The sequence below is a fragment of the Hylobates moloch genome, unplaced genomic scaffold, assembly GCF_009828535.3.
Source record: "Hylobates moloch isolate HMO894 unplaced genomic scaffold, HMol_V3 SCAFFOLD_3, whole genome shotgun sequence".
Lineage (NCBI taxonomy): Eukaryota > Metazoa > Chordata > Mammalia > Primates > Hylobatidae > Hylobates > Hylobates moloch.
In genome coordinates, this window is record NW_026652278.1 from 152,119,045 (window position 1) to 152,147,032 (window position 27,988).

General features: G+C 37.1%; 1 protein-coding gene across 1 annotated transcript; it reads left to right on the top strand.

Annotated features, from left to right (window-relative positions):
• The first annotated feature begins 96 nt into the window (after positions 1-96).
• Positions 97-27,987, top strand: TMA16 (translation machinery associated 16 homolog). Its single transcript, XM_032148781.2, has 7 exons — positions 97-304; positions 13,996-14,108; positions 19,966-20,003; positions 21,217-21,301; positions 22,459-22,607; positions 24,869-24,911; positions 26,779-27,987. Exons 1-7 carry the CDS (start codon positions 302-304, stop codon positions 26,957-26,959), a joined length of 612 nt encoding a protein of 203 aa, XP_032004672.1. The 5' UTR covers positions 97-301; the 3' UTR covers positions 26,960-27,987.
• The last annotated feature ends 1 nt before the right edge of the window (position 27,988 follows it).

The window sequence follows — 27,988 nt, forward strand, 5'->3', positions numbered from 1 at the left end:
CAGGCCGAGTTCAGCCTCCCGCCGCAAGCTCCCTTCCGCCGCTCCCGGCGAGCACGCAGGTCCGGCTGTCCGTTCGGCTAGGGCTTAAAAACCCAACACGGGCAAAAAAGACGCGGTCTCAGTTAACGGGGACGCTTTAGAGAAACGCACTCGCCTCTCCTGTTCCGGTTGGGTCGGCGCGGGCTTCTCAGGCCACACGTGGGATTCGGTCCGAGTGCTCCTGTGGGCTGCTGCTCCTGCGGTTGGTGAGATTACCTGGGTCTAGAGTGCGGAGCTGCTCCGTGGCCACGAGGACGTCACCATGGTGGGCCCCCTCCTGCTCCCCCGAACCTCTCGGTTGGTTCCCCGGAAGGCTCTTGTTGAGCAGGCAGAGAGGGAGGGTGCGGTTTCGGGACGCTAGGAGAGGGGAGGATGCGAAGTGTTTATTTTGAGAGAGTGTGCGGGGTACGGGGCGAAGCCTCTGGTAGGCGAGTCCCAGGCCCAACGCCTGGACCTTAGAGTTCCGCGTCCGAGTGCTGAAGTGCTCACATGTCGCCTTGCTCCTCTTTGCCTTGTGCCTAACTTCTCGCTCGTCACTGCCTCCTCGGGGGAAACCCGGTACCTTTCCATTGTAACGCACTGGGGAGTTTGGCAAAACTCCTGAGACCGCTGGCCCCACACACCTCTGCCCCTCTGACCTAGGTAGACTCAGTATGGGCTTAGTCGCCTCTTCCTCGGCGTCCGTTCGCCTCTCGTTAGTGCCCTAAATCCTGCCGTTACGCCCCCATTCCCTCCAGGACACTGAAGCAGTTTTGTTGTTTTTATTAAAAATTGAGTAGACACAAAAGAGTGTTTCTAAAGCACGTTTCAAGTGTAAAGATTAGCAGTTTCAGGAAGTCTCGTTTACCCATTATGTAGTTTTAAGAAATAAGACATAGCATTTGAAAGCCCTGTTACCTTCTTTGAACCTATAACTTTCAGGAAACCTTAAGAAGCAAACATTATCTAAGTTTTGTATTTATAATTTCACTACTTTTCTTTATAGTTACTACATATGTTTGTATTCTGAAACAGTATGTTTCTTTTTGCCTGTTTTACTTAATCGTCGTGTTCTTGAGAGTAATTCTTGCATAGAAACATGCTTTATAAATATTTTTTCAATTAATTTTTTAAAAAAGCAAAATTTAAAAAGTTTATAATCTGGCCAAAAGTTATGATATTGTGTCACAATGTGGCTGGCCTCTTTGTTTCTTTTCATTATATGCCATTTTTGTTTTACAGTCTGGTTCTTTCGTTGTTTCACAAGTTTTTTGTGCTTTATTTTGATCCACCGCTGACGCATATTTTGTACTTTATTTAGATTGTACACATTTGTGTAAATTCAGTGTTTGCTTGTCACTTTGCTTGTGGGATTTCCAACTCTTTATAGTGTTAGTTTTTTTTCCCCTTTTCGGAGTGGAATGTGAAAGCAATTACATCTCATTGTGTTTGAGTGATTGGGGAGATTGATTGGTATTTGACTGCAGTTGTCCTTGACTATCAGAGCTTCACTTTTTATCAGGCTGTATAGTAGAAGTATGTTGTTTGGCATAGAAGTCAAAAGAGTGGCATATAAACCTGTTTTCATTGGCTCATTTCCGGCTCTGTCATTTTTTTGATACAACCTCGTTAGTGCTGCTGCATCCTCTTTCAGTACAGCTCAGAATGTGGTCCCGGAGGACAGAGTTGGGCACCTGTCTTTCCCTGAGTTGCTATCTTGGCAAAATTACTTAACCTCCCATCTGTTTAATTGGGATAACAATAGTACCTACCTCATAGAATTGTGGAAATTAAATGTAAAGTGTTTAGTCTAGTGCCTGGCACTTACTAAATGTTATTGGTATTAACTTTAGTTATATAAATAAATAGTAACAGTGTACAGCTTATAGTTGTTCATCCTTGTTACTTTGCTCATCAATGTTCTCTCATTGTAAATCTTTGCTGGAGCTTAGCAAGTTCATATCTTTATATCAAAATTTAGTTTACCTGTTATACATAAATAATCTTTTCAAATTAATCCATTCCACTCAACACTTCTTTATGCTGCATTAAAAAGGTTTTTAGTGTTCATTATTTTTTATTTTTTTTTTTTTGAGATGGTGTTTTGCTCTTGTTGCCCAGGCTGGAGTCCAGTGGCATGATCGCAGCTCATTGCAACCTCCGCCTCCTGGATTCAAGTGATTCTCCTGCCTCAGCCTCCTGAGTAGCTGGGGTTACAGGTGCCAGCCACCACACCCAGCTAATTTTTGTATGTTTAGTAGAGACAGGGTTTCACCACATTGGCCAGGCTGGTCTCGAACTCCTGACCTCAAATGATTCACCCACCTTGGCCTCCCAAAGTGCTGTGATTACAAGTGTGGGCCACCGTGCCCATCCAGGATTTTAGTATTTTTAAGTATGGCTCATACTATACTACTAGGCACCCATGGGTATACTCCTTTTTATATAAACCTGTCATAGAGCTTGTGTGTGCTGCTTTTCCTCCCTAGCTAGACTATATACCATTGAAAAGTGTGCCATCATCCTCCCTACATTTATCCATGCACATTACTGTGGGGCATTAACTGTTACTGACTACGTTAATGGTAGAGGTTGTGTGTTTTGGGGCCTACATCTATAAATGTGAGCTACAGCAACAAATCAGCTTAATAAATCTCATAGAGATTATCTGTTAGTGAAAACTTGCTCCTGAAAGTAAAACTAAAGAAAAACACTAATGGAAATCTACCTAGTATACCAACCTTTTTGAGACAATATTACTTGTACATGGTTTAAAACATTAAAAAATGGTTGCTCATAAAAATTGTATTAGTTTCGTATTAACTGCCATAGTAAAGTGATATGCATTTAGTGGCTTAAAGCAACACATTCATTTCCTGAAACCTCTGGAGGTCAGAAGTTCAAAAACGAGTCTAAACTGAGATAAAATTAAGGTGTTTGTCGGGACTGTCTTTCTTTAAGGGGCTCTAATGAGTTTTTTCCATTTCTAGAGGTCATCTACATTTTTTGGCTCCTTCCCTCTTCAAATCCAGCAGCATAGCATCTTTAAATTTTCCTCCAGAGAAGGTCACATTTTCTTTGACAGTGATCCTCCTGCCTTCCTCTTCCATGGATCTTTAGGATTATATTGGGCCCACCTGGATAATTTTCCCCATCTCACGATCTTAATCACATCTGCGAGTCTGTTTTGTTATATATGGTAATATATTCCCAGGTTCTGGGGGAATCAGGGCATGGATATCTTTTGGTCGGAGGAGGGCAGAGCATTATTTCATCTGCCACAAAAAGACTTTTTCCAACTCTTTTGCCTAATGCCCTGGTTCACTTGAGAAATAGCCACTGTTAACAGTTTCTTAGCTATCGATTCAGATACTTTATATGTATGTACCAGCATATATGTATGTTCCCTAACCTCTCTTTTTACATAAATGGTATACTGGACACCTTAGTCCCTTGCTTTTTTGTCTTACCTGATCTTATAGATCTGTGTAAGTACGTATAGATCCACTTCTTGCTTTTTAAACAGTGAATATTCCATTGTTTGCTTATGTAACTTACTTAACCTGATCTGTGATAGACCTTTAAATTGTTTACATTATTTTGCTACCACAGACATTGCAATACTGCTGCATTCATTATTTATTCTCCCTTTCGTACATGTGTAAATAATAAATTAATAGAAATAGAATTTCTTGGTTAGAAGATTTTTGACCAACTATTTCTATTTTTATATTGATGGGTACTATCTTTATTTTTATTTTATTTTATTAAAAAACTTTTTTTAGAGATGGAGTCTCACCCTGTCACCTAGCCTGGCACGTAGTGGCACACTCATAGCTAGCTTGCTGCCGCCTCAAACTCTTGGGCTCACGCCTCAGTCTCCCCAGTAGCCAAGATTACAGAGGTACACTGCCTCGCCTAGCTAATTTTTTAGATTTTTTTGTAGAGACGGGGTCTCACTGTGTTGTCTAGGTGGGTCTCGAACTTCTGGCTTCAAATCCACTCACTTTTGCCTCTCAAAAGTGTTGAGATAATGGGCGTGAGCCATTGTGTTTAGCCCTGATGGGTACTATCCAATTGCCTTCCAGAAGACTGTACTGGCTTGCACCCCCTTGAACTATGAGATTACTAATACACCCACACCCCCACTAATGCAATGTGAATAATTTTTTATCTTTGTTAATATTACACATTAGTAATTCTATTTCATTGAAGTTTTTGTTTTTAAAGTTTTTCCAGCTTTTAAATAACACTTGTTTTTAGTCTTCCTGTGAATTGTATGTATTCTTTTGCTGATCTTTTTCATATTAATCTTAAAATAACTTCTTAAGAGAATTAGCTCTTATGTTTGTGTTGCAAGTTTTTTGTAGTTTGTTTTTAGCTTGGTTTATATTTTGCAGTTCAGACTTTTAAGTTTTTATGTAGATATGTTATTTTAAATCTTCTGAATTTTATATAATGTTTAGAAAGACCTTTCTCTGAGACTCCTCTACAAAAAAATAAGAAAGTCTTTTTTTGAGATCTGTGTGGTTTCATTTTTTTTTTTTTTTTTGAGACGGAGTCTCGCTCTTTTACCCAGGCTGGAGTGCAGTGGCACGATCTCGGCTCATTGCAGGCTCCGCCCCCCGGGGTTCACGCCATTCTCCTGCCTCAGCCTCCCGAGTAGCTGGGACTACAGGCGCCTGCCACCTCGCCTGGCTAATTTTTTGTATTTTTAGTAGAGACGGGGTTTCACCGTGTTAGCCAGGATGGTCTTGATCTCCTGACCTCGTGATCCGCCCGCCTCGGCCTCCCAAAGTGCTGGGATTACAGGCGTGAGCCACCGCGCCCGGCCGATGGTTTCATTTTTTATGCTTAAATGTGATCTATGAGGAAATTAATTTAGAGTACAGAGTGATATACCAAATATTTAAAATATTCCTATGCTTTTTATAGTTGTCCCTTGGTATCGAGGGATATTAGTTCAGGACACACTCGAATACGTAAATCCATGGATGCTCAGGTGCCTTATATAAAATGGTGTAGTTTTTGCATGTAGCCTGTGCATATTCTCCTGTCATACTTAACCATACCTATTGCAATGTAAATGCTGTATAGTGATTATATTGTTTTTTAAATTTTTATTATTTTTATTGTTATATTGTTATTTTTTATTTATTTTTCTGAATATTTTCTGTCCTCTGTTGGTTGAATACCCAGATGTGAAACCTGGAGGGCCAACTGAATTTATTTACATTTTTGAGTGCTTGAAATAATTAATGCTAATCTAAAACTTGAACATACAGCAAATGTTACAAATAAATAAGTAGCTCAGCTAAGCTTTTGTGACCTAAAGGATGCATTATTACCAAATGTTATTTTTTGTCTTACTTTGTTACATAATATACACTTTAAGAAATTTTCCTTTTTGTGTGTGTGTGTGACATCTGCTTTATGTTCAGCACTTGAAACCTAGGCTTGCTAAGTAGTGACTATTTTCTAAATCACTACTAAATCTAATCCAAAAGGTACATTCGGAGATCCCAAAACTGACTTATGAAGGCTTATAAATGAAATATCCTAATTTAAATACTTAAGAAACATATAGTTTATTTATCCATTCTTTCTTTCTTTCCTTCTTTTTTTTTTTTTTTTTTTTTGAGTAGGAGTCTTGCTCTGTCACCCAGGCTGGAGTATGGTGGTACTATCTCAGCACACTGCAACCTCTGCCTCCAAGGTTCAAGCGATTCTCCGGCCTCAGCCTCCTGAATAGCTGGGATTATAAGCGTGCAGCAACACGCCTGGCTAATTTTTGTATTTTTAGAAGAGATGGGATTTCACCATGTTGGCCAGCCTGGTCTTGAACTCTTGACCTCAAGCAATCCGCCTGCCTCAGCTTCCCAAAGTGCTGGGATTACAGGCTTGAACCACCGTGCCCGGCCCCATTATTTGTTACTTGATTAGGGTTTTTGAAAGCTCTATGTCTGTTGGGGTGGTTATGGCGATTGGTGAATTGACTGAAACAAGACAGTGCCTTCTTTCTTGCTGTATAACTTTGTCAGTGAAAAAGAATGACTCTGACAGGGACTGGCACAGAGTTTTTTGTTCATCTAAGTGTGTAGGTAGTCTATTCGCCTGCTCCTTTTCAGGGCCAGGCCAACAAGAAAATCTGTTTCTCCCAGGAGCAATTAATTTAGGTAGAAATGTAGTAAACCTGTCAAACTGATTTGAGCTACAATCTTGTTTTTCACTTCTTACAAAAGACCCAGAAATGAGAAGGATAAACATGAATATGTGCTAGAATTCCAGTGGCTTTATGCCTGTACCACGTTATAGAAAAGATAGAAGGCAAATACTATTGCATTTAAGTTGCAAAAACTGATCTATTTTGTGTGTGACCTGGCAAAAGTTTTTCAAAGTGCTTTTGTTTCAAAGTTTTCTTCAGTCAGAAGGAAATTTTAAATGAGGTAAACATTTTTATTTTTATTGTAGAACTGTATCACTAAAATTGATCAGGCCAGTCACCTTTATTTCTTTATTGCCTCACATCTGAATATCCTTGGGAGACTACACTTACCTTTATCTCTGGAAAGAACTAGTCCTTCCGTGATAGTTATATCTTTGTTTCATTATGATCCCAAATATGATATTCTGGTCTTTGATAGAAGTCTTACTTAGTGATATATTAATTTCCTATGTTATTATTCCACGTAGACCTAAATGGGGTTGCGTGTGAGACAAGTTTAAACCACACTACTTCTTTCTTACTACGTTTATTGTCTACTTTTACAGGAGTAAAACAATTATAATATGTGACCTCTTCTCTTTAAAATCTTCTTTCAAACTTTGGTTGGGCCATTCTGCCTGAAGTTAAAGACAATTAAAACCGGTCTGTTTATGTGTCTCTTTCTACAGCTTATTTTAATGCTTCTCTTTTCATTTGTTATTTAGCTTTGCTAGTTCTCACCATTTTGCCATTAAAAAATACCAGTATGCAAGGCAATCATTTTTCAACTTGTTGATTTTAGATATTGATTGTTTTGTTGCAGAGCGTTTGATTATCTGTATCCAGAGATATACAGTGATGCAAGTGTTTGTTGATGTTGGATCAAAATCTGTACTTAACAGTATTATTTCATATTCTCTCTTTTGTTCTGGGAACAAGGAGGATATTTTGGTTTGCTTTTCTGATTTAAACATTAACTTCCATATTAATTAGGTGGTAGGTTTATTTTGTAGCCTGGAAATTGAGAAATATTTAGTAAATTTCTTGATTTTTAGATCTCAGGTTACTTTCTCAGGGAGGCCTTTTCATACTTCCCGAAGTGAGTCAGGACCCTATGCTTTTGATCCATTTTCTGGCTAGCACTTACTAAGTTAGCTATTCCTGAGAAAACTAGATTGTAAACTCCATGAAGGCAAGTTCATGTCAGTTTTTGATCTGGAAGCCTCAGTGCTTATCCTAGTACGTGGTATATTTAGTGTGTGCTCAGTAATTAAAATATATATATATATTAATATGAGGTTGAGGTGTAAAGAAGTGGCAGTAGAGAATGTGGGAGAAGTTTATTCTGACTAGATGTTAGTAGGTAAGTTTGGAATAACGTAAGTTGAACTAGATGTTAGAATCTAAAATGAAGATAAAGTCTGCATTAGAGAATTATTAAGATATTCTTTTAATGTTAAGGAAAACACTATCATGAGCTATTTTATAAATTTTATATTTGGGCCGGGCGCGGTGGCTCAAGCCTGTAATCCCAGCACTTTGGGAGGCCGAGGCGGGCGGATCACGAGGTCAGGAGATCGAGACCATCCTGGCTAACACGGTGAAACCCCATCTCTATTAAAAATACAAAAAATTAGCCGGACGTGTTGGCGGGTGCTTGTAGTCCCAGCTACTCGGGAGGCTGAGGCAGGAGAATGGCGTGAACCCGGGAGGCGGAGCTTGCAGTGAGCCGAGATCGCACCACTGCACTCCAGCCTGGGGGACAGAGAAAGACTCCGTCTCAAAAAAAAAAAAAAAAAAAAATAAAATAAATAAATTTTATATTTGATACTTCACACTATTTTAAAGAACATACTTAATATTTTTAATTCATAGTAGCCCATTGTACAGTACAAAGTGGATGCTCAGTAAATGTTCACCAGGGCAGCATCCCACTTTCTTTACTTCTCTCAAACTGTGATTTGCAACCTCAGGACATATTTGCAGTCTCAAATGAGCTGCTATTAAGGAAATAACACACAAATGTACAATTAATGCTGGGCAGTGCAGTACATTATTAGGTGCTAAATGGTAAATGCTACCAAGAGGAAAAGGCTACTGAGATATGAAATTATTCTTGGATCCCTTCAAGGACCAGTTGAACTTGACCTTTAAGTGGTCTTTGAAGATTGGGTGGGGTTTAGAAAGGCTTATGTATGGAACCAATAAAGTCTTCTTGGAAGTGCTAATTATTTGTCATTGACACCTGTCGTTGCATCATATTTGTCTGTTAAGGAAAGAAAATGCACTAGGGCTCACTAGTGCATTTCACTACTATCTGCAGTGAAGATTCACTGCAAAAAAAAAGTGAAGATTTGCTTAGTCCATCCCATTTCCATCATGTCACTGGTGTAAAATTGGTACATCATTTACTGTAATTTACAGTCATTCACGGCATAAAGACATTTTGGTCATCAGTGGGCCACATATATGATGGTGGTCCCATAAGATTATAATACCGTATTTTCACTTTACCTTTTCTATGTTTAGACATGTTTAGATACACAAATACTTACCTTTGTGTTACAGTCACCTACAGTATTCAGTACAGTAACATGCTGGCCAGGTTTATAGCCTAGGAGCAATAGGCTATGCCACAGAGCCTATGTGTGTAGTAGGCTATACCATCTAGGTTTGTGTAAGTACACTTTATATTTGCATAAAAAGGAAATCACCTACTGACTCGTTTCCCAGAAAGTATCCCTGTTAAGTGAGGTATGCCTGTATTTTTATGTTTAAGGGTATATGGTGTTGACGGTATTGCACTCTCAGCTTTCTCAGTTGTAGGCATGGGTTTGGTCTTATACTTTAAAAAAAATGTATTTACGTACACTCTGTGTACTTCAAGTGTGTTTGGTGAAATGATCACTCCTTTATGTCTCTTGTTTCACTGAGTAGTCCAAATGGCATTTCTGGCTCTAGTTGAGCCTAGACTACGGCTCAACTTGATGGTCTTTTAGGCAAAGTTCCTTTTTTTTAACTTATGATTTTAACAGGAATATTTAAAGCATATTGCCCCTAAAATAACTCTATTATGTCGTTTTGAATAAACTGTGTTTTTTTGTTCCTTCTAGTTATGAATCCAAAGAATAGACTTTCAGACTGAATTTTTTGAAATAGTCACTAAAGAGCATAGGGAAGAGATACTTTTAATGCAGGTTTTCTAACTGGACTATTTCTGTGGTGCCAGAGTCTTTTCATAGGCGTAGATATTCAAAACGGTCTGTTAGTTATTTTATGATATAGTTTTACTTTAGTTTTTCTCTGTTGAAACATTTTTTTCCAAATTTTAATGTATTGAAAAATATGAAAGTGTTTTGAAATACAGTAAATTTTATTGTACATATGTCTGTATCTCACTATATATTCATATCCTGCCTTGAGACAACCTTTTCATTATATTATAAGGAATCATAACTTACAGTTGAGTCAAAAAATAAGTTAATTTCTTTGTACCTTCTTTGTACTAAGTCTTGAAGGTTCTTTAGCCAAGATCGTATAAAACTATGAGGATGTTTTTATATTCAAGGGGTATCAAACTTCTTTTCCCTAAAGTTTTTGAGTCTTTTTTTTTTCTTTTTCTTTTTTTAAAATTATTATTATTATACTTTAGGTTTTAGGGTACATGTGCACAATGTGCAGGTTTGTTACATATGTTTCCATGTGCCATGTTGGTGTGCAGCACCCATTAACTCGTCATTTAGCATTAGGTGTATCTCCTAATGCTGTCCCTCCCCCCTCCCCCCACCCCACAACAGTCCCCGGAGTGTGATGTTCCCCTTCCTGTGTCCATGTGTTCTCATTGTTCAATTCCCACCTATAAGTGAGAACATGTGGTGTTTGGTTTTTTGTCCTTACAATAGTTTACTGAGAATGATGGTTTCCAGTTTCATCCATGTCCCTACAAAGGACATGAACTCATCATTTTTTATGGCTGCATAGTATTCCATGTTGTATATGTGCCACATTTTCTTAGTCCAGTCTATCGTTGTTGGACATTTGCGTTGGTTCCAAGTCTTTGCTATTGTGAATAGTGCCACAATAAACATATGTGTGCATGTGTCTTTATAGCAGCATGATTTATAGTCCTTTGGGTTATATACCCAGTAATGGGATGGCTGGGTCAAATGGTATTTCTAGTTCTAGATCCCTGAGGAATCGCCACACTGACTTCCATAATGGTTGAACTAGTTTACAGTCCCACCAACAGTGTAAAAGTGTTCCTATTTCTCCACATCCTCTCCAGCACCTGTTGTTTCCTGACTTTTTAATGATGGCCATTCTAACTGGTGTGAGATGGTATCTCATTGTGGTTTTGGTTTGCATTTCTCTGATGGCCAGTGATGATGAGCATTTTTTCCTGTGTTTTTTGGCTGCATAAATGTCTTCTTTTGAGAAGTGTCTGTTCATGTCCTTCACCCACTTTTTGATGGGGTTGTTTGTTTTTTTCTTGTAAATTTGTTTGAGTTCATTGTAGATTCTGGATATTAGCCCTTTGTCAGATGAGTAGGTTGCGAAAATGTTCTCCCATTTTGTAGGTTGCCTGTTCACTCTGATGGTAGTTTCTTTTGCTGTGCAGAAGCTCTTTAGTTTAATGAGATCCCATTTGTCAATTTTGGCTTTTGTTGCCATTGCTTTTGGTGTTTTAGACATGGAGTCCTTGCCCATGCCTATGTCCTGAATGGTATTGCCTAGGTTTTCTTCTAGGGTTCTTATGGTTTTAGGTCTAACATGTAAGTCTTTAATCCATCTTGAATTAATTGAAACTGGGTCCCTTCCTTACACCTTTGAGTCTTTAAAGGACATTTTTTGTAGTTTTGAACATATTGCTGGAACTTCATGGCTATGTATTTTCAGTTTTAGCAGCTTCAGAGACTTTATATTTTCTTCCTTGGGATTTTTGTGAATTTTAAAAATATTTTTAAGCGTTTTTTAATAATGATATGTGGGATCAGATCGCTCTTCACAGGATGCATCTTTGCTTTCGGTTTTTGGTCATGCGTTAGTCATTTATTCCTGTGTAACAAGTTATCCTAAAATTTGATGGCTTAAACCAATATTTATGATCTCTCCCTTTCTTTTGGTCAGGAATCAGGCATTGCTGACTGGGCTCCTGTCCCTCAAGGTTTCTCACAAGGTTGCAGTGAAAGTATTACTTGAGGGTGTGGTTTCAAGGCACAGCTGCAGAGTCTACTTCTTTTTGTTGTTTTTGTTTTGTTTTGAGGCAGGGTCTGACCCTGTTGCCCAAGCTAGAGTGCAGTGGTGCCATCTATGCTTGCTGCAGTCTCCACCTCCCGAGTTCAAGCTATCCTCCCACCTCAGCCTCTTGAATAGATGGGATTACAGGCACGTGTCACCACATCCAGCAAATTTTTATATTTTTAGTAGAGATGGAGTTTTGCTGTGTTGGCCAGGCTGGACTTTAACTCCAGGCCACAAGTGATCCCACCTGCCTCAGCCTCCCAGAGTGCTGGGATTACAGGCATGAGCCACCATGCTTGGCCGAGGATCTACCTCTAAGCTTGCTCTTGGTAGGATTGTTAAGCTGGTTCTTGGTAGGATTCAGCTCCTCGTGGACTGTTGAACTGCAGGCCTCACTTCTTCACTAACTGTTGTCTGGAGGCCTCCCTCAGTTATTTGTCATGTGGCCCCTCCATATGGCAGCTCACTACATGACAGCTGGTTTCCATGAGAGGGAGAAAGATGGAAGCCAGACTTCTTTGATAACCTAATCTCCAAATTGGCATTTCATTGCTTTTGCTAAATGCTCTTCATTAAAAGTGAGTCAGTAGGTCCAGCCCACATTCAAAAGGAGGGGATTCCGTAAGGGCATGAAGATCAGGAGGTGGGGTTTATTGGGTCCATCTTAGAGGCAGCCTGCCAAATGTCCTGAAAGTTTTTACTTGATTCATGTTTGCTAGGTACTTTAATCTCAAAAATTCCTCATTACACCTCCCTTTCTCCTCTGCGCTTGCCATGTGAGCAGAGAGATACATAAAAGAGTACGTATACTCTGTTATATGATGGTTCTACTTGTTTTCCTATACCTGTAACCAACTTCCAGTGATACCCTAAGATTCAGATGTGGATGTATCTTCTCAGGTTTATCAGAAAGTGAGCAGAGCACTCAATGAGTGTTGAAAGAATGAATATATTTGTGAATGAGGAATTTGTGGTTATTTTAAATGGTTCTGCCTAGTTTTACAACGGAAGTAATTTTGAGCTGCATCTTATCAAAGGGCAAGTAAAGTATTTTGCAGGCAGAGGTAATAACAAGTGCAGACTCAAGAAGTTATGAAATAGCTTGGTATGTTCTGGAATGGTGACAAGTTCAGTAAGAATGGGGTGAAGAATCTTTTATAGAGGAGCAAGGGAAATAATGGCGGAGAAGCAGGTTGGGGCTAGATTGTTTCTGTGCTAAAGACTTGGGACCTAACTGTGAGCTAGTGGAGTGCTTTAAGCAGGGGAGAGGGACTTGACTACATCAGTGTTTTATGAAGACAAGCTCTGTAGCTTTGCTGAAAAAAGGACTAGTGGGGAGAATCTAAAGACCATCCTGATTATGAAAGATTCTGAGGACTCAATTAAGCAATTGACAATAGTTTTGAAGAATATTGTAAAGCTACCTGGCCTTTTTCTGAAATAGGTTTGTTGGAGACTGCCAGCTGTCCCCTAATGTATTCTTTCTGTTTTTCTATATGAATGGATCTTTTTCTCACTGAATAAGGATTATATTTACTACTCTCCCTTATGTAACACTGTGAATAGATTTTGGTCAGTGGGATGTGAGCAAAAGGATCTGCAACTTCCCAGGTCATGCTCTTAAAAAAAGGGGATATACCTTCAGATTTTTCTTTTCCTACTTCATACTGGCTTGAGTGTAGACCTGGTATTAGGCTGTCTTGAACTAGACAGGAGGTATAGCCTGAGGCTGGTAGACAAAAAAATGGAAGGATCCTGGATCTCTAAGGGCTTTGTGGAACAGAACCTTCAGCTCCTACTTTTACCAATAAAGAACCAAACTTAATCTGGGTTATGCCATTATTTGGGGTTTTTTAATTACAGAGAGCCAAATATGATTCCTAAATCATTATAGGTGAGGTAAGATACAGGATTATGTAGGAATAAAAGAAACAGATGTCTAGTTTGGAGGACCTAATGAATTGTGATCTGATTAACTGGCATAAGTCTTCAGTGGGAAAATGATACATTTTCCCTTTTGGATATACTAATTTTGAGATGGCTTCTATTATTTTCTGTATTCCTAATTTGTACAGGCAATGAGCCCAGCTTTGATTTTGCATGATTCATTGCCCGCTTTGTTCCATATGAAACATCCAAGTCAAGCCCCTACTAATAACCCAAGTCCCTTCTGCCCCCTTAATTTTCCGAACTGTAACAAATTTCTGGCTGTGAGTCTCCTCACTATCTGTAGTCCCTGTATCTTCTTTGAAGATAGAACATGTTGAAGAGGTGAGTTTATTGACTCCTTCTGTGCCTTTCTTCTGTCATTGGAGAGCACCTCTGAATATATCATTTCTGTCATTACCATGGCAACAGATTATTACAATTATTTAATTAGTGGCTTATCTCCTGATTTTTCTGGGAGTATTTTTGGCTTACTGTATTTCTGTCATATTACTGTTTTTGAAATTTATTTGTAAAGAAGATTTTTGTGACTGAAGGCACTTACATATCTGACTATATGTGTCATGTGTTTTCATACATTTTAGCCTAAAGCACCAAAGGGAAAAAGTGCAGGACGGGAAAAAAAAGTCATCCATCCATATAGTAGAAAAGCAGCTCAAATTACAAGAGAGGCCCACAAACAAGAAAAAAAGGAAAAGTAAGTATCTTTTCATCATTTGTATTACTCGTTGGTAAAAAGCCCCTTTATACATTTATCTTTCAAACATGTATCCTTTCACAGTGCTGTCTCCCTTTCATAAATATTTATTGAGTGTGTTCTGTATGCAGAAGGTGAAACTGAACAAGAACTCTACTCTTTTAGAGCTTACCTAAAACAGATAAGTAATTTACCTAGCAGTAGGTGATGAGTGCCATGAAAAATTTAAAAAGTTATGGGATGGAGAGTGAGGGAGAAGTTCTGTTTTACATGGGATAGTCATGGAAGCCTTCTCTGAAGAAGTTATATTTGAACAGAGAGTTGAAAAATATGAGGTCTATATATAAGACATATAGGTTAAAGTGCCCATGAGACATATAAGAGGAGATATGGAATGGATAGTTAGATATGTTGAGTCTAGTGTTCAGAGAATAGGTTAGGGGTATTGACACAAATTTGGGAGTGATCAGCATCCATGTGGGATTTCAAGCCGTGAGACTGGACAGGATCAGTTCACCTAAGGAGTAACTGTTGGCAGGAAAGAGAAGAGAGCCAATTACTGAGTCCAGTGGCCCTCTACCACTTAGAGGTTAGGAAAAGAAGGAGCATTCCACAAGTGAGACTGAGAAGGAGGAGAAAGAAGGCTGTTTCAAAGATTCCTTAAAATGAAGTTCAAATAAAAATCATTTTGACTGTTTTAGAATAGCCTTGCCATTTTCATGAATGTTAGATACATTTGCATACTAGATAATGGAAACCAGTATATTTTTAAATGTTGATTCTTTGCTTAAGATAAGCCTTATATAGTAAAGGTTAGCTGTTTCACTGTGATTTGGCTAGAAGGAAATAAGTGTTGTGATAGCAGAGTCAAATTTTCTTTATTTTCTGGGGGGTAGTTTTTTTTTTAAATAAAGATTTACTATGATGATAGCAGTTTTGCTTTAGCACAGTAGTTTTCAAACTTCAGCTGTTAGTGCATCACTTTTATGACTTTTGCTGTATCTTTTTAATAGGATTTATTAGTACTGTGATTTTGCAGTTTCTGCTCTCATATATATCAGTATTTTGCAAACTTAAGTACGTGAAATACATCTGTAGAGCTTATTAAAACTATTTGTTCCAACCCCTAGAATTTTCTATTCTGAAGGTTTGTGTTTCTGGCTTAAGGATTTCCATTTCTAACAAGTCTCCAGCTAATGCTGGTGCTGTTGCTGCTGGTTTAGGGACCACACTATGAGAATCACTGACCTACACTACTATTTATTTTCCCTTAAATACCATTTTTTAAAAAGGGGATATTTTTTCTCTCTTAAAATCAAGTAGATACTATTACCTGCTGTAAATGGTCTGAGTCTGAGACATAACTTTTGTATATGTTTGGTGAAAAGATCTGGTGAAGGTTGGAAGACTGGTAAAATAAACCCCCACTTTTGTCCTTAATGTAAAGTGAAAGGATCAAAAGAAAATGGAGGAGGGTGAAGCAACTTGCTTACCATTTTATTAAAGATTGTTTAATTCTGTGTCTATGAACTGCTTACCTTACATATAGTACCAGTGGTATAATGTGCAATATTTTAGCAAGTAACTGCTTTAGAATATTATTAAGTACTTGGTTCACTGTCATTGTGACCGTGAGCCTAGAATGTTTGTATGTTGTCAAGTATATTCAGCATGTTGTGTATTGATTTACAGAATTAATGTTATAGAAAAATTATGGAAGAATAAAACAGAACAACATTCTAATCTGATATATATATTGTCCTAAGAAAATTCTGTTTATTGGCCAAGACTTCTCTTTTAGTAATGCAAAGTAGAAAGACCACTTAATTTTTCTGCTTGGACAATGTTCTAAACAGATTGGATTTTTTCCCTTTTTAAAATTTATTTTCAAAAAGTCACTCTCTTAGTCATGGCTCTAGAACCAAATATACAATTTTAATAGTACTTAACATTATTTTATGTTATGAAATCATAGGCTTAGGCCACTATAGATGTCAGTTTTTTGAGTTGCAGCATCAGTAACCACGAGTCATACTTAACTTTAAATGAGAATGTGGTCACAAAAGACATGTTGAAATGCTGTTGATTCCCTGCCCCATTTCAAAGGATGATTGGTGACAAGATACCCAGATGGTTGGGATAACTTTAAGCAAGGCGATTGAAGAGCGTACCAACAGGACAACTTGAACTTGGGTACCTATGGCTTCTTAGAAATGAACAGCAGTTACCAGATGTTGTTTTAGTAACTGTCGCTGCATAAGAAATTCTGCTACAATTTAGCAGCTTAAAACAAACACAGTTTCTGGATCAGGTAGGAATCCCATTGCCACTTAACTGGGTGTTTCTGACTCAGCATCTTTCACAAGCCTGCTGCTAAACTGTTGTCTGGGATAGCATTCATCTCAGAGCTTGCTAGGGAGAAGTTCTGCTTCCAGGCTTCCTCACGTGGCTGTTGGCAGACGTCAGAAAAGATACTGTAGGAGTGGATAACAATGCTAGAGTAGAAGTTCAAGCATATTCTTTATCTTCAACATTTGAAAAGCTCTGATTTAGGACCGTATGACAGGAACTAGGATAGTTTGAAGACTAGCACATTCTGAACAATGAGCAATTTACAAGCAGCAAGTGGCTCTTTGATATGATGTGATTTTTGTTTTATGATTTCTCAGTATAGCAACACTTTGGCAAATAATTCTAGATAGCAAATGAAAATGACTCCTAATGGAAGATTAACAAAGGAAACTAAGCATGATGGATAAGAATCTCAGAAACAACTACCTTTGAGAATTAATCTTATTGATTCTCTTTAAAAATGATGTTTACTACCTAATGCTAAATGACGAGTTAATGGGTGCAGCAAAACAACATGGCACATGGATACATATGTAACAAACCTGCACATTGTGCACATGTACCCTAAAACTTAAAGTATAATAATAAAAAAAAAGAAAAGAAAAAAATAAATATTTACCAAAGCAAAAAAAAAAAACTAAATTATTTTCCTAAAAATTAAAAAAAAAAATGATGTTTACACGTTGTCTTAAGAATTTTTTCATGTTTACATGCAAGTACTGTTTTAAATAATTCTCAGATCTCTCTACTTAATTCCAAATGATACCATTCTAAGTTCAGGTTCCCATTGAGTCCATTCAGAATTATTGCAACTTGACTTCTAACTAGATTCTTCCCTCCAGCCTTATTTAAAAGGAACAAATTCCTCTCAGAGCCATTCTCCAGCATTTTATGAAGTGTTCTTTGTTTTTTAAAATCAATTTTGAGGTATAATTAATATATAATAAAGTGAACACATTTTAAGTGTAGCTTTTGGGTTTTGACAATTGTATACATTGGTGTAGCCACCCTGATCAGTATGTAGTACAGTTTCATCTTCCTAGAAAATTCCCTTGTGCATATTCCCAGTCAGTCCTCATCCTCTACCCCTAGCCTCAGGCAGCCACTAATTTGCTCTTTATTTTGATAGGTGAGATTTATCTTTCTAATGTTTAATATAAATGGTATCATGCTGTATGTGGTTTTTTGTGCCAGTGTCTTTCACATAGCATAATGTTTGTGAGACTTATCCATGTCATTTTGTGTATTAGTTGTTCTTTCCTTTTATTGGGAATAATATTTCATCCTCAGGCAATTTATTTATATCCATTCACTGGATACGCACCTTCCTTATCCATTCACTGTCTATGTTCATTTGGATATATTTTAGTTTTTGGCTATTATCAGAGGTCTGCAAGCTAAGGCATTAGCCACCTGTTATTATGAAAAGTTTTGTTGGAAAACATCAATGCTGGTTCCTTTTGTGTTTTCTATAGCCGCATTCATGCTGCAGTGACAGAGCCGAGTAATTGTGACAGGTACACGGCCCCCAAAGCCTAAAACGTGACTACTTGACCATTGAAGAAAATATTTGTTAATCTCTGCTATTAGGAATAAAGTTCATTCCTGTAAAACATTCATGTACTACAGGTGTTTGTGTGGACGTATGTTTTCATTTTGCTTTTACTTCCTAGAACTATAATTGTTGGGTAGATGTTTGAGTTTATAGGAAATTCAGTTTATAAGACGTTAGGTTAACATACTTAAGATGTTTGCTTAAGTATATAAGAAATTGGGTATATAAGAATTGCTGGATCATTTGGTGTATATTTAAGTATATACGTGATAGTACTATTTTGCATTTTCACCACCAGAGTATGAGAGTTCTATTTGCTGTATATCCTCTCTACCATGTTATGTTGTCAGGGTTTTTTTTTCCTCTTTAATTTTAGCCAATCTAGTAGGTGTGTAGTGGTATTTCAGTGTGGTTTTAATTTTCATTTCTTGATGACTAATGATGTTGAGCATCTTTTTAGGTTCTTTTTGGTCATTTGTGTTTTCTTGATGGAGAATCTGTCTGAATCTTTTGCCTTTTTGGTACTGGGTTATCTGTTGTTAAGTAGTAAGGACTGTTTATATATTCTAGATACAAGTCCTTTGTTATTTGTGTTATGAATATTTTCTCCTATTCTGTAACTTAAAAATTTTATATAAAGAAGGTTTTGGCCTGGTATGGTGGCTCATCCTTGTAATCCCAGTGCTTTGGGAGGCCAAGGTGGGAGGATCGCTTGAGGCCAAGAATTTGAGACAAGCCTGGGTGACACAGTGAGACTCTGTCTCTACAAAAATAAAAGTTAAAAAAAAAACAAAAGGTAGCCAGGCATGGTGATGTATAACAGTAGTCCTAACTACATGGGAGGCTGAGGCAGGATGGTTGCTTGAGCCCAGGAGTTTGAGGCTGTGGTGAATAATGACGGCACTACTGCACTCCTGCCCGAGCTACATAGTGAGGCCCTGTCTCTAATAATAATAATTAATAATAATAATAACGAAAGATTTCATTTTATTTCTCTAGTTTTCTAGTTGTGTAAAATGAGAGGATAAATCTGGTTTGCTTACTTCTTTGTGGATAAAAGCCATGTATACTTCCTGCTTTATACAAAGCCTTCTCCTATGGCTAAGATTTTTCTTTTATCATTCCCGTAGTCCCTATCCTTTTTTTTTTTTTAAATCCTGAATAACTTCTCTGCATGTTCAGGTCTCAGCTTAAAGTTTACTTCTCTGGAAAACCTTCCCAAATCCTAAAACATATGGTAGGTGCTTTTTAAATATGCTTTTATAGCTCTGTATGCTTCTCCATGTTTTTATTGCCCTTAGATTTTAAGGTTTTTCAGGACAGGGACAGTGTTTTTTTTTTTATTGTTCATGGCTGTATCCTTTGGGGCTATCAGAAACTAAAGTCTGGCAAAGACTTGGTATACAGAGGTCTCCTGAATGAATAAATGTTTAGAATATCAGTAATAGGAGGCATGTATTACCTATACACTTTCTGAGCATAAATGAAATTTTTGTTTGTTATAATTCTTCTCAAATTCATTGAAAGTAACCATTCTGTTTTGTTCTTATTGAAATTTAAAAGATGACAGTAGTGCATTTTGATCTTGGTGGCAGCACTCAGTCTTCCAGAAGGTTTGCATTACTCTTGTGCTCAAGTATTCTGCATATTACAGAACCCATCCGAATGTTCATAATTCAGAAAAGCTTTCAGTTGTGTTTTCAAAACTGGTTTGTTCTATAGGCTTCCTTTAGACATTGAGGTGCTTAAAAGAAGTTTCTGATAAAATTCTAGTGATTCAAAAGAGAAGTATGGTATTTAATGTTTCTGTTGACAAAATTATTTTCAAATTTGTAAAAGTGACCTTTTAATTAGAGTTCTTTAGGCAGTTTTTCTTTTTGTTGTTATTGTCAGAGTTTTAAAACTTGCTTTGGAAATTTTCTAACACATATATTTACCTTTCCTTTAAAGATTGAAGAATGAAAAGGCCTTGCGTCTCAACCTTGTTGGTAAGTGGCTTTACTTATTTGAAACTCTGGCTAGAGTATAGGGCATTTCTGCCCTGTACTTATTTTTCTTTTTATTCTTTAGTGAAATACTGTTTTTATCAAAGTGAATTTGATCAGATTTGATCTAAACAAAGCAAATCAATTATTAAACTTTTGAAATAAACAGTGTTAATGATTTCTAGCTCAGTTTTCCAGAAACTTAGTTTATATTTATCTACCTACCTACCTGTCTACACATAACATTCATATCCATCTGTCCATCTATCTGATGTTTAACTCTACCACCCTAACCATTAGAATTACGAAGGATTATGGCCTAGGTAGAAACAACAATTCATATTTATTTAATGACGTGGACGTACACATCTTCAGTTTTGTATCTCAGTGTCATGTCACTGTTTTTTTGGTCAGATTTATTGCTAATAATTTTTTACTCCAAGTCTGAGATTTAAATACTGACTGTTAGGCTCTTTTATTAAAATTAAAGGTATTTGAACTCCCATCAATGCTTCATCAGGTAATAGAATAGTATTTTTAAGTGTGATCTCAGTATACAGGGCTGGGTGATTTTTTTTTTTATCTGTAATCTTGAGAAATCTAACTGAAAGTGACCTTGACAGTCAGGTTTACTCATAAGGATGAATTTTGTTGGCTCTTTGGTAATATATATCAATTACTTTACACAGTACCTGGCAGCTCTTGTATGCTTAATGTATTTGCTAACTTTGAGGCCCTGGACAGGTCATTTAACATCTCTCATCTACAAGTGGGGGTAATAATAGTACTAATTCTCATGGGATTATAAAGCTATTTACATAGTACCTACAGCTTATTAAATACTCAGCAAATATCATTCTCATCATTAATGGAGTTTTCATGTTATTATTTTTGACAAGCTATCCTTTGCTTTTAAATACTTAGAAGTTCAGGCTCAACTAAATAATTATTTTCCTTTTTTGCATCCATATTGGATAAGAAATATATACAGAAGAGCATCCCTCCCACTGTTCTCTCTTCTCTAAATTAAAATCTGACAGTTTAATTTCTGACAGACTGGTTTAATTAGCTTTGAGCCCACACAAGGCTTTATGTTAAACATTGACATAAATTTTGGTTCTGTTTTAAACACGTTAATGTTGCAAATGATAATGAATATTTACTTGCTTAAATGGTGACTTGTGGGGTAAACTGTCTTGGTACTTGTTGTTTATAGGTGAAAAACTGCAATGGTTTCAAAATCATCTTGATCCCCAAAAAAAGAGATATTCAAAGAAAGATGCTTGTGAACTAATTGAAAGGTAAACACTGGGCATATCGTGAGCAAAGGGTCAGAAAAGGGAATTCTCCAGCCTGGTTCTTTAAGACACAGAGCTCTGTTACGGGTTTGCAGAAGAGCAAATGGGCTTTGTTATCAGGAAGACTTTTTCCTGGCTTAGTCACTATAGGAGGTTTGTAACCTATTTGGGTCATAGAGTGGTAGTTAGGCCACTTTCTTGGGATCAGGATGGGCTTCCTGGAGAAGTGTCATCTACACTTGCAGCTGAAAGGTGGGGGTTAGCAGATCGAGGCAAGGTAGTTTGAAGAACCCCTAGCCAGAAAGAATAATATTTAAAATGCCCAGAAGTGAGGATGAAGATAACATATTTAGTGATCTGCCAGACATTTCATATGACTAAAATAAGTTCAAGGAGGGAAGTGTGGCAGGTACAATAAGTGATAACTAGCTCATGCAAGACCTCAGATGTCAGTCTAAAAGTTGGGACCTTATCCAAGGACAATTAGGAACCATAGGAGGCTTTTACAGCAAGCAACTGAAATGATCATACTTAACATTAGAAAGGACACATTGAGAATGAAGAAAACAGACTGAGAGGTTCATGACTCTGGCCAGGAAACCGTGGAAAGCTTGATGTAGCAATCCAGGCAAGAAATGATGGTGGCCTCGGCTTGGCTCATAGCATGATAAAGAGAAGTGAAAGATTCCAAAGATATTAAGAAGGTAGAAGTCTCAGTGTTTAGTGAAAACTTAGGTGTGGAATAAAAGTGATAGAGAGCAGTCAAGGAAGCCATCAGATTCCTCGTCTGGACAACTATTTCCTGAGATAGGGAACCCAGGAGATGGAGGGGATTTGGTGGGGGGGTAGCTGGGGACAGGGTGATGACAAGTTCAGTTTTGATGTGCTAACGGTGAAGCCACTAGGGGACATCCAGATGGAGATGGTGGTTGAATGTGAGGGTCTGCAGTTTGATAGAAGGCTACGATTTGGTCACTGAAGTTAAAGAAATGGTCGAGTTATCTAGGGAATGGGTAAAAGAGGTTTGAGGACCTGAGGAATTCAGAGAAACATAAACATTTAAAGGCCACATGAAGGCTGGATACTAAGTTTTCCATTAAGTAATGTAAGCCCAATACATAGACTTTGTATGTAACACAAATCATTTTCTTATTTTTCAGGTACTTAAATCGATTCAGCAGTGAGCTGGAGCAGATTGAGTTACATAACAGTATCAAGGACAGGCAGGGGAGGCGGCACTGTTCCCGGGAGACCGTCATCAAGCAGACGATGGTGCGGGAGCGACAGCAGTTTGAAGGATATGGCCTTGGTTTGCTCACTGATTTTTTATTTTCCTTTTATATGACATAGCAGTATCAATTTGTGATTGATTTCAAAGGTTTTATTTTAGATCTTGTTTATTTCGCTTAATTTTCTTCCTTTAATGTCTTTTTCTTTGTGAGGGTTTAGAAAAGTTTTGGATTCTCTTTTTTCCCCTACATTCCCAACAAAACTATCAAGTTTGTGACAGTGACATCATGTCTTTTTACTGTGATAGTAATACTGATTACTTTCACATTTATCTTATCAACCCTAACTTGTGTCCAGAACTCCAAATTTGCAGTATCATATATGGATTTCTCAAACTCTCTACTTGCATGTATTTTGGGCATCTCAGACTTGACATGTCGTGAAACAAAGGCCAGCTTTTCTCCTAAAACTTGCTCCTCCTGCAGGTTTCTTATTCCAGTCAGTGGCATCACCACCTGCCCAGTTGCTCAGATCAGAAACTCTAGAGTCACTTTCATAGTCCACATCCAACCTGTCAGCACGACTGCTACTACCACCTCCCACTTCCCTGGTTCAGGCCACTGTCGTCTCACCTGTACCATGGTAATAGCCTCCCAGTCGCTCTCTGTGCCTCCACGCTTTCCCGCTAAAGTCTGTTCAACATGTAGCAGCCAGATGAGTTGGCAGTATTTATCAGAGCACATCCAAAGTAAACCATTTGTTGGTGATACAGCTAGGACTCAAACTCAGATCTGCTATGCTGCAGTGCTTTTCCCAGAATCGGGATAGGTCTGGTAAACAGGCTTTGATGAGTTTGCAGGTGTCAATTTCCCTTTGGGGAAATTGTCACTAAATTCTGCTTTGATAAGATTTTGAGAAGACTAGATGTAACCATCCCCTCTCCCCTCCTCATGTGGTGTAACTATTTCTGATTCATTAAGATTCCTTTAAAAAATTTTTTTGTGCTTATTTATACCATTTAACACCTAGCCCCTTATACTGTTATTCTCTGAAACTATTGTAAAAGTCAATAGACAGTTGTAGCAAACATGCTTATTTTATCTTCTTTATTACTTGATACTAAATTTCATTTAACATTGTATTGAATTGGCCAGATATTTGCAGCAGCCTTCCAGTTTTTGTTGTTCATGCCTCTTGTATTTCACCAATTTAAGTGTGATCATGCATATTGGTTTATGATGAACTTTTGAAATATGGTAAGGAACTACCATATACGAGGTTTTTATTAAAAATGGGTTTAAGTTTTATTGAACTTCTTTTTTTTTTTTTTTTTTTTTTGTTTGAGACAGAGTCTTGCTCTGTCACCCAGGCTGGAGTGCAGTGGCGTGATCTCGGCTCACTGCAAGCTCCGCCTCCCGGGTTCACGCCATTCTCCTGCCTCAGCCTCTCCGAGTAGCTGGGACTACAGGCGCCTGCCACCATGCCCGGCTAATTTTTTGTATTTTTAGTAGAGACAGGGTTTCACCGTGTTAGCCAGGATGGTCTCGATCTCCTGACCTCGTGATCCGCCCGCCTCGGCCTCCCAAAGTGCTGGGATTACAGGTGTGAGCCACCGCGACCAGCTGTATTGAACTTCTTTAAGCAAAATTTTTTTTTTTTTTAATTAAAAAAAGTCTTTTTTTCACATTTGGAAAAATGTGATTTTTTTAAACATTAATTCTTGCATTCCTGAGATAAATTCTACCTTGTGAAGGTAGATTATATGTTTGAAAACATTGTACTTTTCACCAAGAAAAAATATGCAACCTGGCATGTTATTTTAGTGAATTTATAGTTATACTTTGCCAGATACCTTTTATTGTTTAAAAAGGACAGGGTTTATTTTGTTGATAGCTTTGTTTTTGTTTGTTTTTTTTTCTCCTGCCTCAGCCTCCCGAGTAGCTGGGACTACAGGTGCCCACCACCATGCCCAGCTAATTTTTGTATTTTTAGTAGAGACGGGGTTTCACCTTGTTAGCCAGGATGGTCTTGATCTCCTGACCTCGTGATCTGCCCGCCTTGGCCTCCCAAAGTGCTGGGATTACAGGCGTGAGCCACCGCGCCCGGCCTAATAGCTTTGTTTTGTTTCATGGATTCTATGCTAGAATTTATCATTTAATAGGGTTTTTCTTAAGTCATCTTAAACTAACCCCTTTAGCAAATTTTTCATGTTAATTACAGCAATACTTTGAAATTTTGTTTTCTGTTGGATATTCTTGCTGAAAATTATTATTTGTTGTACATAAAATTATGTGATTTAGAAAACATTGCCTCATGGAGATAAATTACTTTCTTTTCCAGAGATTCCAGACATTCTAAATGCAAGTAATCTGAAAACATTTAGGTGAGTCTGTCTTGTATTGTTTTCCTGAAGCTGTGTGTAAAGTACCTGACAGGTGAACTTTCTTCCCCTTAGAGTCTAGCTGGTAGAACTAAAAGAAAATCAGGGGTTTCTTGTAACCTTTTCTTTTTTATCAGACCAAGTAAGAATTTTCTGAAGTTGGGCTTACAGACAGTTGATCTGCACCGACAGGATAGTGACCTGGTGTGCTTTTTGTTTTTCAAAATGGTTTAAGATACATTGTTATAGTACCTCAAAGTATGTGATCTCACTATTCCTCCCCAGATTTATTTTTTTTGAAAAAGAAATAACAGCAACAGATGTGATGGCTCAGAGTCATATCCCCAGGCTGTTCTGTAGCAGCCTCTTTTGCAGAGAAGATGGTTATAGGAATGACTCCAGGGAACAGGTTAAGTCATCACGACCTGCTTTGTCCAGTGGTTTCTAGTTGTACTCTTTTGTAAACTGGGAAACTACTGAGTAGGATTTCGATTTTTTAGGTTTTTTTTTTCTTTGTCAACTTTGATTTTAAATTCGGAGGTACATGTGTAGGTTTGTTACAAAGGTGTATTGTGTAATGTTGAGGATTGGAGTAAGAATGAATCCATTACCCAGGTAGTGAGCATAGCACCCAGTACGTGGTGTTTTTACCTCTTACCCCTTTCCCTCCCTCCGCTTGTGTTACCCAGTGTCTGTTGTTCCCTTGTTTATGACCTTGTGTACCCAATGTTTAGCTCCTACTTATAAGTGAGAACATGTAGTATTTGGTTTTGTGTTTCTGTGTTAGTTCACTTAGGATAATCTTTAAAAATCCTAGAAGAAAACCTAGTAAATACCCTTCTTGATAGCAGCCTTGACAAAGAATTTATGGCTAAGTCCTCAAGCAATTGCAATAAAAACAAAGATTGACAAATGGGACCTAATTTCTGCACAGCAGGAGAAACTGTCAAGGGAATAAACAGACAACCTATAAAATAGGAGAAAATATTCTCAAATTGTTTGTATTCAACAAAGGCCTAATATCTGGAATCTATAAGAAACAAATGAATCAAAAAGCAGTTTTTTAGTTTTTAAACATAGATTCTGTTTTATTAATCATTTTGGTCTTAACTAGACCATGTTGAGGGGTCTTATATTTAATGTTAATTGAAATTAGGTAAATTTAAATCCAGTCATTGTCTGTACTTTTGAATTCATTGAAACTAAATTAGCTTTAATAGAATTCATCTATCATGTTTAAGGTACAGTTCAATTTTGAGCTGATGTATAGCATGTATTTATAATTTAAGTATGTGGAGTTTAAGATTCTTTTTATACTTTAATTTTATTTTGCCTGTAATCTTAAACATATAAATATGCTCTTTATTTCTAAAACAATATATCTTCTACCTCCTCCAAAGCCAGAAACAAGAAGAGAGATGAGTATAGCCTTCTGGTTAAGAGTTCAGTTCCCAAAACAATATTCACATTACTTCTAAAGTAATTAATAAAATACTGAGGTTGAAAAACTGAAAATTTTCCATTATAAGAATAACAGTTGATTACTGAAACTTAACTGGGATGTACTTCTGTGTGTGAAAAGGAAAACCTCTTCTGACTGTATTTTGGAGATTTGTCAGGTATGATACGGTTCCTACTTTTGATTGCAATTCTTGATCTGGGTAGCCTGAGAGAAGGAGATACTCAGGTTAGAGAGGATGAAAGAATAGAACAGCTTTCTAGTAATTTGTGCGTAATATTTTCCTTTAATGCTTTTGAAGTTTTGAATATGTAGGATCCTCAGAGTTTCAAAAATTTACTATCTCCTGTTTTTCCACGTTAACTCTTACCAACAGTCTGCACTCTTTTTTTTTTTTTTCCTTTTGTCTAGGGAATGGGACTTTGATCTGAAGAAATTACCAAACATTAAAATGAGAAAAATTTGCACTAATGATGCAATTCCCAAGAAGTGCAAGAGGAAAACTGTTATAACTGTAGACCAAGATTTGGGGGAATTGGAACTAAACGATGAATCAAGTGATTCAGATGAGGAAATGACTGCAGTGGCCTAATTGTCTTCACTTGAATTGAAAATAAATAATTCGAGAGATTCAAATTATATTCATTGATTATGGTACCTAATTGTCAAGATACAAGAATTTGATACTGACATTCTCTTATATGATGAGAGTTTCATTTGCAGTTTCAAAAATGGTGTTATATATTTTAAAATGAAGATTGCTTTTCATTTACATTAAGTTGCTAAAATAGATAGACGTGATCTGCAGAAGTTGTTTAGTCTTCATCTGAATTTCGGGCCGGGAGGGAGCAATATCTAAGGACAAAAAATGTTTTGTTTTTCTTGTGTATTTATGATCACCTAATTTCACGTTTTGTGAAATGGACAGTAACCTGTTTCCTAAAAGATTCCTGTGGGTACTTTTTGAGCTGTGATAATAGCAAAATTATTTTTTGGTAATAATATCACACTAATGCTTCTTTTAAACATTAAACCTATGTTCCTTTTTTACAAAATAAGGGAAAATGTGATAAGAAGTTTGTATACACTGGTGGATTATAGATTATTATTTATCTTTTGAACCAGAGTTAAATGGTAAAAGAAAAAAAAAATCAGTGATGATTGTTATGTTGATCTCCCACAATTAATTTATCTTTTGACAAAGGGGATAAAGAGTTTTAGTTTGGCTCCTTTTAATTGTATATTATTTTTTGCTTTTTTATTGTGAAAAGTGATAGGTTTTATTTGTGGAGAGAATTGAAGATTAGAGAACCAGTGATTTTAATTATGCTACTTTTTCTTCTAAGAGATAAATTGACATATAATTCAGTATTTTCAGTGCCATGAAAAACATGAATGTTGTATAATTTTCTTCCTCAAAAAACTTTTTAAATGCAAGTATCCTTAGTATTTTTTTAAAAGAGCACGATGCAGGTGTATTTGAGTATTTTCAAGAAAAGAATAAAAACATTAATGCAGTATTAGGTTAACTGGATATCAACCAAGCCTCGTTAACAGTTAAAGTATTATAACTTTTTTTACTTCTGAAAATTAAAAATAAAATTTATTTCTGCAATTTCAC